Source organism: Phyllopteryx taeniolatus, chromosome 5, assembly GCF_024500385.1.
Source record: "Phyllopteryx taeniolatus isolate TA_2022b chromosome 5, UOR_Ptae_1.2, whole genome shotgun sequence".
In the NCBI taxonomy this organism is placed as follows: domain Eukaryota; kingdom Metazoa; phylum Chordata; class Actinopteri; order Syngnathiformes; family Syngnathidae; genus Phyllopteryx; species Phyllopteryx taeniolatus.
In genome coordinates this window covers 3,256,563-3,273,089 of record NC_084506.1, presented here as the reverse complement: position 1 = coordinate 3,273,089, position 16,527 = coordinate 3,256,563, and the positions used below count along the sequence as shown (strand labels likewise).

The window sequence follows — 16,527 nt, the reverse complement described above, 5'->3', positions numbered from 1 at the left end:
ACTACTTTACATGTAATATGAGATCATTTTGATCAAACTGATACGAACTGGTGAACACTTTAGCACTTGGTGGCTTACATAAAATAGGCCAACTCTGTTATGTGCTCTCTACAGTATATGACTTGGGGAAAACCAGTCACGGTGGCAAATGTAATACAGGTCACTGATCTCCTCTTAATGACATATTCTCAATATTTTCGGAAGGCAAATTGACTTAATGTAGTTAATTAATATATGGCAAGTTCAGTTGTGAGCAATCGATGCCATTTAATATTTGTTTCAAATTCATTTAAGTGTTGTAGTTTTTGTCAGTATGGCTTACAGGGGTACTTGAATGGAAATCTTAAAGGGCCATTAAGAATTTTTGTAATCAGTCAAAGGGCCACTTGTAGATCGATCAGCCCATATGTGATGCAATATTGAAAAGCAAAATGTCCTTTTTATTCACAACGACTAAAATATGAACTAAAATAAAATTTCAGTTCCATTTTGACATATTAAACTAAATTGTTGAATAAAACAGAGGTGCTTAATTTTAGCTGTCATTTCCTCTTTTTGTTTGCCTGTGTCCGTTACTTTAACCATGCTGTCTTTTATTTCTGCATCTGAAAATGGTTTCTTGTGCTTTCCCAAATTCCGCACCACTCTGTTGCATTTTGTCTGTCGCATCATAACTAACACGAATCCTGCTTTCAGCTTGATATGAGGATTTCAGTGCATTTATTTTTGTTGTTCTTCCCTCTGAAATTTGAGGAAATGTCTCTTGAAAATTCCTATGCTTCATCTTATGATGCCATTTAAAATTGGAAATCTTGGGCTCGTTGGAGGCAGGGACAATGAATGCAAAATTTTCAGTCCATTTTTCTCTGAATTGCTGATTTTCACTGGCCAATTCTCTTTGATCAGCAGACTTGGAACACAACATTTTTGGGCTTTACAGACAGAAAAGTGTCAACAATAAGTCGGTTGCTCCGGAAATAAAAGTTAAAAAATTATAATTGACACAGTAACAGGCTGTTTGTGTGTTACTGGCAAGGAGACAAATCCTATTATTAGTGTTGCTGACCCAACCAAAACACATAGTGAAGGAATAAAAGGTGCTTACACACTGCACTTTGTTTTCGTAGCACTTACGTCGTACCCACTGGTGTGGTGTGACAACAAATGTACAATGACTGGGTTGGTCAGCGGCGCACTGCGCTGTACTGACCGCAGTGGAAAAAAGGCCTTAACAGTTCGGGGGCTACAAATAGGCAGCCGGTGGGCCGGATGTGTCCTGCAGTATATTAAAAAGAAACTTCTTCCAACAGCACAACTTCATATTGTCTTGTGTCCCTTAAATACTTGATGGTGAAAATATTAAACTTTTTATTCATAGATTTCTTGCCAGTACCCATCTGCAGCCAACGGACGCCAGAAGAGTGTTTCCTTGTTTCGATGAGCCGGAAATGAAAGCCGTGTTTGTTGTGACAATCATTCATAGACCAAATATGGTAGCACTTGGAAATGAAGATGAGGCAGGTGAGTAAATTTAGTGAGGATATCATGATGTAAATGTGGAAAACATGTTTTTGACACAAAGTTAAATGAATAAATTTTTACATGATCTGCTTTTTTTTTTCTCCCTTCTTTCAGGCGCTGATATTATTGATGGCTGGAAAGTCACTCGTTTTAATCCGACACCGAAAATGTCTACATACTTGTTTGCATTCACAGTTTCCAAATTCACACCCATCCTGTCCAAGCACGACCGTGTGAAAATTCGAGTAGGTTTGCTTGAAATTTAAGACACATTGAGTTGCTGGAGAATCTTTTACTGCCCTTTACACTACCATGTGTTTAGTGACTCCAAAGGAAAGTGAAGGTCTGCAAGATGTGGGGACGATAACAAATACAATGAATGTAAAAATGAGAGTCAACCTTAATGTTGTAATTGTGGAAGGAGTCATAGCATGGCATTTGGGTGGGGGGTTGAGGTAATCAAAAGAGAGGTGGCGGTACAGCAGGTTAGAGTGCAAAAGAAACTAAACTATAGTACATATTTAATTTTAGGAGTATTGAAGACTGAGGATATTTATTTCTTTTTTCTTCTTTTCCTTTGGGCTTGTCCCTTTAGGGGTCGACACAGCGCGTCATCCTTTTCCCATGTATCTCCTGCGTCCTCCTCTCGAACACCAACTGCCCTCATGTCTTCCCTCACGACATCCATCAACCTTCTCTTTGGTCTTCCTCTAGCTCTCTTGCCTGGCAGCTCCAACCTCATCATCCTTCTACCAATAAACTCACTATTTCTCCTCTGGATGTGTCCAAACCATCGAAGTCTGCTCTCTCTAACTTTGTCTCCAAAACATCGAACCTCGGCTGTCCCTCTGATGAGCTCATTTCTAATTTTATCCAACCTGGTCACTCCGAGAGCGAACCTCAACATCTTCATTTCCGCCACCTCCAGCTCTGCTTCCTGTTGTCTCTTCAGTGCCACTGTCTCTCATCCGTACATCATGGCTGGCCTCACCACTGTCTTCTAAACTTTGCCCTTCATCCTAGCAGAGACTCTTCTGTCACATAACACACCTGACACCTTCCTCCATCCGTTCCAACCTGCTTGGACCCGTTTCTACGCTTCCTGACCACACTCACCATTGCTCTGGATGGTTGACCCCAAGTATTTAAAGTCCACCACCCTTGCTATCTCTTCTCCCTGTAGCCTCACTCTTCCCCCACCACCCCTCTCATTCATGCACATATATTCTGTTTTACTTCGGCTAATCTTCATTCTTCTGCTTTCCAATGCATGCCTCCATCTTTCCAACTGTTCCTCCACCTGCTCCCTGCTTTCACTGCAGATCACAATGTCATCTGCAAACATCATGGTCCACGGGGATTCCAGTCTAACCTCATCTGTCAGCCTATCCATCACCACTGCAAACAGGAAGGGGCTCAGGGCTGATTCCTGATGCAGTCCCACCTCCACCTTAAATTCGTCTGTCACACCAACAGCACACCTCACCACTGTTCTACTGCCCTCGTACATGTCCTGTATTATTCTAACATACTTCTCTGCCACTCCAGACTTCCGCATGCAGTACCACAGTTCCTCTCTGGGTACTCTGTCATAGGCTTTCTCTAGATCTACAAAGACACAATGTAGCTCCTTCTGACCTTTTTTGTACTTTTTCATCAACATCCTCAAGGCAAATAATGCATCTGTGGTACTCTTTCTAGGCATGAAACCATACTGTTGCTCGCAAATACTCACTTCTGTCCTGAGTCTAGCCTCCACTAATCTTTCCATAACTTCAGTGTGTGGCTCATCAACTTTATTCCTTTATAGTTCCCACAGCTCTGCACATCACCCTTATTCTTAAAAATGGGCACCAGCACACTTTTCCTCCATTCCTCAGGCATCTTCTCACGCACTAGAATTTTATTGAACAAGCTGGTCAAAAACTCCACAGCCACCTCTCCTAGATGCTTCCATACCTCCACAGGAATGTCATCAGGACCAACTGCCTTTCCATTTTCATCCTCTTTAATGCCCTTCTAATTTCCCCCTTACTAATCATTGCCACTTCCTTGTCCACCACACTTGCCTCTTCTACTCTCCCTTCCCTCTCATTTTCCTTATTCATCAACTCCTCGAAGTATTCTTTCCATCTAGCTAGCACACTGCTGTCACCAGTCAACATATCTATCCTTAATCACCCTAACCTGCTGCACATCCTCCCCATCTTTAGCCCTCTGTCTGGCCAGCCTGTATAGATCCTTTACTCCTTCTTTAGTGTCCAACCAAGTCTCCTTCTCTCCTTTCCTGCCAGAAGATACACCAAGTACTCTCCTGCCTGCCTCTCTGATCACCTTGGTTGCAGTGGTCCAGTCTTCTGGAAGCTCCTCCTGTCCACCGAAAGCCTGTCTCACCTCTTCCCGAAAAGCTCAGCTTCCACCACATGTTCTCTGCTGTGCCTTTGTCTCCTCGGTCTTCCTCCCCACCACCAGAGTCATCTTACACACCACCATCCTATGTTGTCTAGCCACACTCTCCCCTACCACTACCTTACAGTCGGTAACCTCCATCAGATTACATCGTCTGCACAAGATGTAATCCACCTGCTTGCTTCTACCGCCACTCTTGTAGGTCACCCTATGTTCCTGCCTCTTCTGGAAAAAAAGTGTTCACTACAGCCATTTGCATCCTTGTAACAAAGTCTACCACCATCTGTCCCTCCAAGTTCCTTTCCTGGATGCCGTACTTACCCATCACTTCTTCATCACCCCTATTTCCTTCACCAACATATCCATTACAAACTGCACCAATCACGATTCTCTCTCTGTCTGGGATGCTCAGAATTTACTTCGTCTTGCTCCTTCCAGAATTTCTCTTTCACCTCTCGGTCACATCCTACCTGTGGGGCATAGCCACTAATCACATTATACATAACACCCTCAATTTCAAGTTTTGGCCTCATCACTCGATCTGATACTCTTTTCACCATTCTTAGCCAACTCTTCTTTTAAAATAACCCCGGCTCCATTTCTCTTCCCATCTACACCATGGTAAAATTATTTTATCCCTGCCCCTAAATTTCTAGCCTTACTGCCTTTCCACCTCCTCTCTTGGACACACAATATATCAACCTTTCTCCTAATCATCGTGTCAACCAACTCCCGAGAAGTCCCCACATACAGTTCTAGGCTCTTTGCTTTCTTCTTCTCTTCTGCCGAAGAACTCGCTTTCCACCTTTATTTGTTGAGCCTAATTTTAATTTCTAAGAGAAAAGGGCATGAGAAAGAGAAGATAAGTTTTGTTTTGCTCCCTGTATGTACATACTCTGACCGACATTCCAGCACAGTAGATGGCAAAAATGCATCTTAAAATGTTAGATACCATCCGCCACAACACAAAACGAAGAAGACATAACATAAAAAAAAAAAAAAGTCATCAAAGTCAATGTAGATCAAGACAATTCTGAAGACTTGTGATCTAAATCTTATTGAACATCTGACAAAGGAGCTGAAACATGCAGCTGGAGAAGGCTCTCTTCGAACTGAGCAGAGTTGAAGCAGTTTTCTAATGAAGAGTAGTCTAAAATACCTGTCACAGGTGCACAAGACGCATTTTGCAGTAACAGAAATCGACTGATCAAAAGAATTCCCAGGGGTGATTAAAGGTTTAGGGGTGCTGAGCTTCCTGGCAGGTAAGATACATTTGACTGTTTTATACATTTGAATGCAATTTCATCCCTACATTTATGAAAGAGAAGAAGAACACTTTTTGGGAACGTCTGAAACTAAACTGTCAAATCTGATGGTTAAATGTTGCGCCACAGCAAAAGAGGAATGAAGTGGATTTATAAAACAAACGAAATTCACATGACATAACAGCTAGCGTCTCGGATTCCAATTCAAACAGAGAACACTGGTGCTGTCTCTGATCAAGTTTCCTAGCTTGGGGGGGGTGCTGTATTTTCATTGTTGAAGTATTGGTTACGTTTCAATCAAGTACTGTATTTTCTAGCTTGTTTACAAAGGAAATTCAGTAACAAAAAATAAAAAATCTGTCAAATTTTAGGGGTGCTGTGAGTCGATCCATGTGTGCATGAGCAACCTCCAAAAAGAGCTAAAAACACCACCAAAATAAAGCAACGGCTGGTTTTCTTTTATTAATTCCCATAAATAGACCTATTATTTTTAATTGTTGGCTTTTCTGTCTTTAATGAAAGGGTACCAACAATTTTGTGTTTCACTTGAGAATAAAAAAAACAAAACTGGACCTGATGTGCCCTCTATGATTTTCTCATGCAGATATTTGCTCGGCCAGAGGCGACAAAAGCTGGACACACTCAATATGCAGCAAATGTTACCGGACAGATTCTTAAGTTCTACGAGAAATACTTTGACATGAAGTATCTTCTGAAAAAGCTGGGTAAGACTTTATGTGACATATTTATGGATCCAATTTTGTGTGTCTACGATGTGATGACACTAAATATCTTTCATGAAAAGTCTTCTAAAACTTCTTTGCAGTTTTATGCATCGTAACTAGTATAATTTGTTTGAATTGCCTGTGTCATCCATCATTTTCTAATGTGGTTAGGGTTGATCGAGGTTATCTGAATGTCATATAAACAATTGTTTATTCTACAAACTGATTCTTATCTCTGTTGTCAAATTTGAACGCTTTTCATCTCAGTAATGTGACAAATATTGCTAGTTACAGTGGCAATTCTATTGTATTATATTATTATTTTGTAACATGTCTTCAAACCCGAAGAAGAACTGTTTATTATTTGAAACATAAAATATATTCTTATGTGTAAACCAGGGCTCATCAACGTTTTTGAAACTGAGATCTACTTCTTGGGTACTTATTAATGCAAAGGGTTTGATTCACAATTCAGAATGTTTCTCAAATTACCTTTAGCTATATGTTTTTATTTATAATTAATGATACTCATTAATGTGAGGACACCGATTATGTTAATGATTTTTCACAATAATTATCAACACTGATTTAACAAGGTAGGTCACAAATAATTACCCGTTTGGAACGCTTAAATTCTACTAATCTCGGTGAGTGTTTATATTTTCAAATGATTACTACAACGTTCCTAGGAAATCACGTCTCATCACTGGTGAGGTATTTTTAGAACAGGTGACTCGTGTGGTCCATGGACCTTGTTGGCACCATGATAACCACTGAAATAAGTCCCAAAATGCACTGCAACAGCTGGAATGTCATGTTATGTGTCATTAACTCTCATGGGCACTTACCACCTCAAGTATTGTAATAATGAGGCCAATTCTTATACAGTATTTCAGTTCCAGAATGAATACATTTGGGTTTGACATCAAAAAATGAATATGAGACCAATATTGGTGGACTGCATTGCTAATATGTTAGTGGTGTAGAACAGTGTTTCCCAAATAGGGGTATGCGAGCACATTGCACGGGGTACGTGGAAACAGGCTTGGACAGGTGTCACGGAATACATGTACTGGCGTTACGTGTTCAGGATAAAAAAAAAAAAGTAACTGTAATCTGGTGCAGTCTCGGGAAAAGACGTAATCAGATTACAGGTACATTTTTTAATAATTTGGATTTTTTTCCCGCAGGATTGGGTAGAGAAAGGCCAGTTGTTGATTTGAGCACTCGCCCGCTTTACCACTAGCGGGCCAATCAATCTTGTCAGGAGTTTAGCAGAGAAACAAGTGGTTAAATTATCAATCTATCGATCAATCTACATTTCAAAAATCCGTCCATAAAATGGTATGTGCGCTACAATTAGTTTACCTTGGAAGACAATAATAGCCTTGGGCACAGTCTTGCCAAAATCTGCGTGCAGGCAAATGTGAATAAAACGGCCAGTTCCTCTGGATTCAGGAGAGGGATATTATATTATTTTCAAGGCAACATATTTATTTTCATTCAATAATCAATGGTGATAAGTTCTACGTTTGGAGAATCATCCACACATGAGTGAGGGGGTACTCATGGTATGACAAAAATTTCATGGGGTACATAAGGGAAAAAAAGGTTGAGAAGGAACCACTGTAGAATGCCATTTTGAAACATTGTGCACATGCCCCCAACAAACACCTGTGTTGTTTTCTTGACAGAGGAGTATTTAATTTCTGGAAGAAGAACCCTCCTCATATGTGCTGGATATTTATTGTAGTTAATTATTTCCCCAGATCAAATTGCACTGCCAGATTTAGCTGCTGCAGCAATGGAAAACTGGGGACTGATCACATATGAAGAGGGAGTTTTGCTGTATGAAGAGGGAGTGTCATCCCAGTTGCATAAGGAAACAATCTCTTATATCATTGCACATGAACTGGCACACCAGGTTAGTAAAAAAAAAAAAAAGAAATCTTTTTTTATATAAATTAATTATTAAACGATGAAATCATTAAAGACCGCAGTATTATACTCCTCAATCTCCAATTTGCTCTAAGTGTCTGTTTTGTTGCTGCCCTCAGTCTTCTCTAAAAATGAGAAATTAATGAATGAATAAATCAAATAATCTTACCACAGCCACATGCCAATGAAATGGCACAAATAGATGAAGTCCTTTATTCTCTTTTTTTCTTAATGTGTTACATTTGGATTTATGTCTTCAATGCTGCAGTACTTGAAAATGTGCCTGTTATGATTCTGTCTCTTTTTGCTTGCAGTGGTTTGGAAATCTTGTGACAATGAAATGGTGGAGTCAAGTTTGGCTAAATGAAGGTTTTGCCACGTATTTGTCAAACTTGGCGCTGGATGAAGTTGAACCTACATTTAAAATGGTAAGTTCTGATTGATATATATAGGTCATCTTCAAATCATTTGATAAATAACGGTAAAGACATTTTTAAAAAGTTCTAATTTTGCACACACACACAAAAAAAAGATTTATGCTGCCTTGGTTTTATACGGGTAAATGTTTCCTGTGCTCAAGCAGCCACACTTGAATGGCTACCTCCTGGCACTTCAGCTAAAACAATCAAATAAATAAATAAATACAAATAAAACACTATACAGTGGAGCCCAGCTATTCGCGGGGACAGGGACTGGGCTGGACCGTGAATTGCGAAAATCCGTGGATAATTGACTGCCATAATAATTGCATATGAAAAAAAATGAAAAAAAATAAGAAAAAAATATATATATATATATGTATATCTATATGCACGTCGGCACGGTGGAGCCTGATTAGCACATCTGCCTCACAGTTCTGGGGACCGGGGTTCAAATCCGGTTCTCCCCATGCCTGCGTGGGTTTTCTTCGGGTACTCCGGTTTCCTCCCACATCCCAAAAACATGCACGGTAGGTTAAGTGAAGACTCTAAATTGCCTGTAAGTGTGAATGATTGGTTGTTTCTATATGCCCTGCAATTGGCTGGCGACCAGTTCAAGGTGTACCCCGCCTCACACCCAGAGTCAGCTGGGATGGGCTCCAGCACGCCTGCGACCCTAGTGAGGAGAAGCGATAGGGAAGATGAAGGAATTAATATATATATAGTTTTTTTTAAATTTAATTAGGACCTTTTGATGGATAACAACTGCCAATAATTCAACTACTTGTATCAGTAAGATAAATTGATTTTCTAAAGTAAATTCAGTGGGCCATGTCTTTACCTTTATGGATCAAATTAGATAAAAATGACCTATATATGTACAATGCATAATTTGCTAAATGTTTGAGAGTACAGATGGATTGGACACCTCTTTGTATTCTTCTTCTTCTTCTTCTATCGAAGCATTATTATGGGATGTTTTGTCTGTGTCCCTTAGAGAGAAATGTACACCACGAGTGAGCTCCATGCAGCATTTGAGCAGGATGCATTGGTTTCTTCACATCCTCTTACTGTCTCAAATAACGACGTTCAGTCCACTTCACAGATCATCGAGATGTTTGATGCTATAACCTACTACAAGGTATACTCAAATGATTATAAAACAAAGATGCCACTAATACTGTCCATTGATGTCATATATAGTATTTATGTTCTCCTTTATTCTTAAGACTGAGTGTATTTTGGATATTAACATTCATATTACTTTTATTATTTTATTTATTCATGCTCTAGGGAGCAATTGTGCTGAGAATGCTTGCAAATGCTGTGGAGCAAAGAGTTTTCGACAAAGGGATTAAAGTAAGTGTTGCTATAACTTTGTTTGAATCGGCAGAAATTGCATCCTAATTATTTAATTATTGTATGTCTGTAGCATGACCCCTATCAGAAATAACCAGTTCGGTTCTCATTGACGTGACAAAAAAGACAAGCTGAGGCTCATTAACAATGCAGCTACAATTTTTTTCCAAGATGCTGGTCATATAATCAATTCAGGTTTGGGCATGGGGGGGCGTCGGTCCAGTGCCTGTGGCCCTTTGTTTGGGACTGGTCGGGGCGCTTCGGTGGGGCTCGGGACCTCCCTGGGTCCTGGGGGGTCGGTGGCGTCCCCCTGGCTGGGTCCCCTGCTAGATGGGCCCGCTGGCTCGCCCACCCTCCCCGCTTGTGGGCTGAGGGGGCCAGGCCCAACCTTTCTCAGAGTGCCGGTTCAGCAACTCCGTACACTTGCTGACTAACATTGCATGTGATATGGTGTTCATTGCTGGCACAGTGGACGACTGGTTAGCACATCTGCCTCACAGTTCTGGGGACCGGGGTTTATATCCCGGCCCCGCCTGTGTGGAGTTTGCCTGTTCTCCCCATGCCTGGGTGGGTTTTCTCCAGGCAGTCCGGATTCCTCCCACATCCCAAAAACATGCGTGGTAGGTTGATTGAAGACTCCCATGAACACAGCTGAATTATATCTTTTTTATGCCTGTTTTTTATACCTCAATTTCTTTTCCTAAACTTTGGTCCATGTCCTGTTTAGACACAACTTCATTAGACCATCTCCAATTAGCACAGAACCCCGCCACAAGGCTTTTTTTTCTAAATCCCAAAGGTTCTGCCACATCACTCCCAGTTTGTCATCCTTCAACTGGCTCCCTGTTAATTTAGGATTTAGTTTAACATTTTAACAGTCGCTTACAGAGTCTACAATGGTCAGGCTCCTCCATACTTGGTCGATTTAGTGTCGGCACTCTACTGACTGTCTTGTACCACTCCAATTCCAATGAAGTTGGAACGTTGTCCATCCATCCATCCATTCTCTGAGCCGCTTCTCCTCACTAGGGTCGCGGGCGTGCTGGAGCCTATCCCAGCTGTCATCGGGCAGGAGGCGGGGTACACCCTGAACTGGTTGCCAGCCAATCGCAGGGCACATCGAAACAAACAACCATTCGCACTCACAGTCATGCCTACGGGCAATTTAGAGTCTCCAATTAATGCATGTTTTTGGGATGTGGGAGGAAACCGGAGTGCCCGGAGAAAACCCACGCAGGCACGGGGAGAACATGCAAACTCCACACAGGCGGGGACGGGGATTGAACCCCGCACCTCAGAACTGTGAGGCTGACGCTCTAACCAGTCGGCCACCGTGCCGCTGTTGGAACGTTGTGTTAAACATAAATAAAAACAGAATACAATGATTTGCAAATCATGTTCGACCTATATTTAATTGAATACACTACAAAGACAAGATATTTAATGTTCAAAATGATAAACCTTATTGTTTTAGGAAATAATCATTAACTTGGAATTTTATGGCTGCAACACATTCCAAAAAAGCTGGGACAGGGTCATGTTTACCACTGTGTTACATCACCTTTTCTTTTAACAACATTCAATAAACGTTTGGGAATTGAGGACACTAATTGTTGATGCTTTGTGGGTGGAATTCTTTCCCATTCTTGCTTGATGTACAGCTTCAGCTGTTCAACAGTCTGGGGTCTCCGTTGTCATATTTTACACTTCATAATGCGCCACACATTTTCAATGGGAGACAGGTCTGGACTGCAGGCAGGCCAGTCTAGTACCTGCACTCTTATACTACGAAGCCACGCTGTTGTAACACGTGCAGAATGTGGTTTGGCATTGTCTTGCTGAAATAAGCAGGGGCGTCCATGAAGAAGACATTGCTTGGATGGCAGCATGTTTCTCCAAAACCTGCATGTACCTTTCAGCATTAATGGTGCCTTCACAGATGTGTAAGTTACCCATGCCATTGGCACTAACACAGCCCCATACCATCACAGATGCTGGCTTTTGGTTCTTTTCCTCTTTGCCCCGGAGGACACGACATCCACAATTTCCAAAAACAATTTGAAATGTGGACTCATAGGACCACAGAACACTTTTCCACTTTGCATCAGTCCATCTTAGATGAGCTCAGGCCCAAAGAAGCCGGCAGCGTTTCTGGGTGTTGTTGATAAATGGCTTTTGCTTTGTATAGTAGAGTTTCAAGTTGCACTTCCGGATGTAGCGCTGAACTATATTTACTGACATTGGTTTTCTGAAGTGTTCCTGAGCCCATGTGGTGATATCCTTTACACATTGATGTTGGTTTTTGATACAGTGCCGCCTGAGGGGTCGAAGGTCACGAGCATTTAATGTTGGAGTTCGGCCTTGCCGCTTACATGCAGTGGTTTCTCCAGATTCTCTGAACCTTTTAATGATATTATGGACTGTAGATGATGAAATCCCTAAATTCCTTGCAATTGTACGTCTCAGGAACATTGTCCTTAAACTGTTCGACTATTTACTCATGCAGTTGTTCACAAAGAGGTGAACCTCGCCCCATCTTTGCTTGTGAATGACTGAGTCTTTTATACTCAATCATGGCACAAACCTGTTCCCAATTATCCTGTTCACCTTTGGGATGTTCCAAACAGGTGTTTGATGAGCATTCCTCAACTTTCTTAGTCTTTTTTGCCACCTGTCCCAGCTTTTTTGGTACGTGTTGCAGCTATAAAATTCTAAGTTAATGATTATTTGCTAAAACCAATAAAGTTTATCAGTTTGAACATTAAATATTTTGTCTTTGTAATGTATTCAATTAAATATAGCTCGAACATGATTTGCAAACCATTGTATTTGGGGTTGTACTTGATGTCCCTCACACAAGATTAAAAAGTAAAAGATGATGAGCCACATAGCTGCTGCTTCTGTAGACATTTTTTAAAGAAGCATTTGTTACTGAAGGAATTCCGTTCGGAATTGTTTTCATTTATTTTTGCTTTTGTATTAACTGTATACTGTTTTGTGACTTTTAACTACTTTGTGAGTCCTCTCTGTGAGAAGTCCTGTATAAATAAAATGGACTTAAAACAATGTACGTGACTGCAGGAGGTCAGAATAATATGGGAAGCATGGCGCAGAGGATAGGATTACACTCTGCAACCGTATTCCACCCTAGCGGATGTCGTCGTTGTGTCCCTGGGCAAGATACCTCACCCACATTGCCCACGAATGAATGTTGCTGGATGTGGTTAGATTGTTGGTGGTGGTCTGAGGGGCCCTAGGTGCAGAATGGCAGCTATGCTTCATTCAGACTGCCCGAGGGCAGCTGTGGCTACCCAAGTCGCTGACCACCACCATCATGTGGGAAATTCTAAAGCATCTTTGAGTGTCTAGAAAAACACATGATAAACAAAGAATTGGCGGCACGGTGGATGACTGGTTAGCGTGTCTGCCTCACTCTGAGGTTCTGAGGTCCGGGGGTTCAAATGCCGGCCCCGCCTGCGTGTAGTTTGCATGTTCCCCCCGTGCCTGCGTGGGTTTTCTCCGGGCACTACGGTTTCCTCCCACATCCCAAAAACATGCATTCATTGGAGACCAAATTGCCCGTAGGTGTGACTGTGAGTGCGAATGGTCGTTTGTTTGTATGTGCCCTGCGATTGGCTGGCAACCAGTTCAGGGTGTACCCCGCCTCCTGCCCGATGATAGCTGGGATAGGCTCCAGCACGCCCGCGACCCTAGTGAGGAGAAGCGGCTCAGAAAATGGATGGATGGATGGACTAAAAATTGTCCTGTGATTGACTGGCAACCCTGGACCCAGAACACGATAAGCAGTATGGAAAATGGATGGGGGGAATAAATCATTGTCAGTGATAACGATGTAGATTTCCTAGAATAGTTTCCACCTTGGTTCTGTCCATTGGCCACTCCTGTTTTGTTCTATAGTCTTGTTTCAGATTGACTGTTTTCAAAATTTCTATCTCCATTATATTTCAGCCGTCTTCGCTTTCTCAACGACTCTTTAACAGTAAGCACTTTTAGTGTTTTATCGTAATTTAAACCTGGAAAAAAATGCAAATGTTATTCTCTAGAATTACTTGATACATGCAGCCAGGTTACAAAAACAAATAATCGTAGGTAGGTTTTGACAAAAAGTCATGCATGTTGCAACATTGCAGAAAATCTGGAGCCAAACGTTTACCTCCCAAGTGGTCTGGACAGCTGAGTAATTCAAATCAATGCCTGCCAGAAAACAAAGAAATATGTGGCTTATGATGACAAAGAAGTGAAGCAAGCAGGGTTGTCAGGAAGATGGCAAAACTACTTAGTTACTGCTGTTTTCTGTGAGTCGGTCTTAGGCACAGGATGGTATGTTGTTCTGTCTTTTGCTGCCCTTCTTATCGCTTCAACAACACCTTTGAAAACATCAGCAGATGTGAATTCACAGTCCTGCATTAAATTTGTCAATGTTGAGATTTTTTTATATTTCACCAAGTCTGAAAGGAGTTCCAAGTCCATGTTGTTAGCTTCATTTCTACTCTTTTCTGATTGGTCAAAGTCAGCTGATGTCACATGAGCAAACATGGAGGTGTGCGATGACATCTTTGAGCTTCTTTCCTTACCACCATCCTCATCTGATGACTATTTATACTATAACACGGTATTTCTGGAACTATGTCCAAATGATAAGAAAACAAAACAAGCCTCAGAGTGGCTGACATGACAATAAAAAAGAGAAGAAAATCTACTGCTGCTGCCGGCAGATATTTTGTATTTTCTGTCCTTCTTTTATGTTTTATTATATATTTTAAAACAAACACCCCAGAGAAGAGCACTGGAGGAAACGTAACCCCTTTATCTCCCTTTTTTTTTATAATCCTTCAAGATGTACCTCAGTGCCTTTAGTTTTGGAAATACCGACCAGCATGACCTTTGGGACTACATACAAAAGGCAAGTTAACAAAATCATACAAAAACAAGTTTTAAACTAAAATAACATATTAGCAAGCCTACACAAAAAGAAAAGCATCGATTACACAGATTTGTTCCATGCTTTCAGGCTGTTCATGACGATGGGGGTCACATTGATGTTGCCAAGGTGATGGGCACATGGACCAATCAAAATGGATATCCTGTCATTACCATCAACACTACAAATGGCAAGATCTACCAGAAGCACTTCCTGTTCAACAGTTCTTTTGACACTAGGTATGTCATGTTTTATATCTTATAGCAAAACCGATAATTACTTAAACTCATTCACTGCTAGCCTTCCCAGTTAACATGGATATTTGACTTCTGAAGCTGCCAATGGCAGTGATTATTTGTAACGCTTATGGTCTGCAAACAGCCAAAGGATAGATCACTGTGCAGACACCACCGACAACATGAGGTACAACAAAATTCATACCAAAAAGGAAAAAAAGCTCATTAAGAAAATCAGTGATAACATACAAACAAAAGGGGGTCTACGAAGCCAAAGTGGAACGCACGAGTACTAATAAACATGAACAGACAGTGCCAATCAAGCCATCTTTGTAAAGGTAGAATTTGAAATAGAGCTCTGCTATTGTGAGTTTCACTTCGGTATACCTCATGAAGTGTGATGGATGTGTTTACCGTCTTGCTTTGTTTTATCTGCAAATGACGTCATGACTCCCACCAGTTCGGCCAACTCACTTTACTACCTTGGAAAGACTGAAACTCTCATGATACACTGCTATTATTTTGATGTTTCAGTCAATTGTGGCATATCCCAATTCAAGTGGTGTCAAATACATCAGGAACTTCTCTCCAATGGTTGGAGACCAGCAACACAGGTAAGAGAATAGAAAGTTGTCACAAATTTTAAACTGAACCACCTTTTTTTTTTTTTTTCAAATTAAACCTGCGAAGATCTAAAAGGCATTCAGATCTTCATATATTTGGCATTCAGTGACTTTATGAATAAGAATATGGCATATTCTTTCTTGTCCCCTCTCTCCATTATACCAAGCCCATACACACACGCACATTCTAACCAATATTTCCTTTGGCACAGTTAAAGACGCATTCATTTCTAAGCACGGAGAGTGGATCCTTGCAAATGTCAATTGTACCGGATATTATCGTGTCAATTACAACCCAGAGAACTGGGAACGACTCCTCGTTCAGCTGGAATCAAACCCACATGTGAGTACTTGGCCAACGTGGCAAATAAAAAAGCTGAGCATTGTTGCATGTATATGTTATAATTTGATGAGGAAATTAGGAGTTAGATAGAGTGTGTAAGACAGAAGGGGCACAAGTAGTACCATCAGTATTTGGTTTAAGGGGTTTCTTCAACAGAAAATTCTGAATGGGTGGACTGGTGGTTGGAACACTATCAGGGTGCCTTTGAGCAAGGCACCACACCAAGGTACCTGTAGCCAGTGTTATACCTGAACAAGTTCAATGAGCAAAGGTTTATGCACTAGTTCATATTTTGGGCGAATGTGAACTGAACTTGGATCATTTCTGCCCGACGAACGTTATTGAGAATGCGCTCATTCTGGCGTCAAAGAACGGTTTTGGAACCAAAAGTGCCAGGTTTTGCGGGGGACTTCCAGGACAAAACCCGTCTGAACACACTAGATATGAGCCTTCGTGTGTCGGGGATATAGGCAACTGCCATTCATGTTTACATTCAGCAGGCAAGTTGCAGCAGTCTGTCTGCACGAGGTGTGTTCAGGGACATTGCGTAAATGGGAATGAATGTGTTCTTTGGTGGTTTTGTAATGCAGTTCATCATTGTAAAAATTGATTAGTCGGAGAATTATTTGTATCCGAATGCTGTAGTTAAAACACTGTACTATCACACTGTCATAATATGGAATTTATTTTGTTTTGTAATATAAGAATAGATTAGATAAAATATGTTGTCTATATAGCATTCCAGAG

General features: G+C 41.1%; 1 protein-coding gene across 1 annotated transcript in view; it reads left to right on the top strand.

The window, feature by feature from the left end:
* anpeplb (alanyl (membrane) aminopeptidase-like b) overlaps positions 1-16,527 on the top strand; it is a 31,539-nt gene that overhangs the window by 748 nt on the left and 14,264 nt on the right. Inside the window, exons 2-12 of the mRNA XM_061772775.1 lie at positions 1,379-1,521; positions 1,636-1,766; positions 5,800-5,920; positions 7,690-7,844; positions 8,173-8,286; positions 9,275-9,418; positions 9,571-9,636; positions 14,495-14,560; positions 14,669-14,817; positions 15,349-15,428; positions 15,650-15,780. Of these exons, the coding sequence (XP_061628759.1) occupies positions 1,379-1,521; positions 1,636-1,766; positions 5,800-5,920; positions 7,690-7,844; positions 8,173-8,286; positions 9,275-9,418; positions 9,571-9,636; positions 14,495-14,560; positions 14,669-14,817; positions 15,349-15,428; positions 15,650-15,780 (1,300 nt within the window). The remainder of the gene's footprint in view (positions 1-1,378; positions 1,522-1,635; positions 1,767-5,799; positions 5,921-7,689; positions 7,845-8,172; positions 8,287-9,274; positions 9,419-9,570; positions 9,637-14,494; positions 14,561-14,668; positions 14,818-15,348; positions 15,429-15,649; positions 15,781-16,527) is intronic.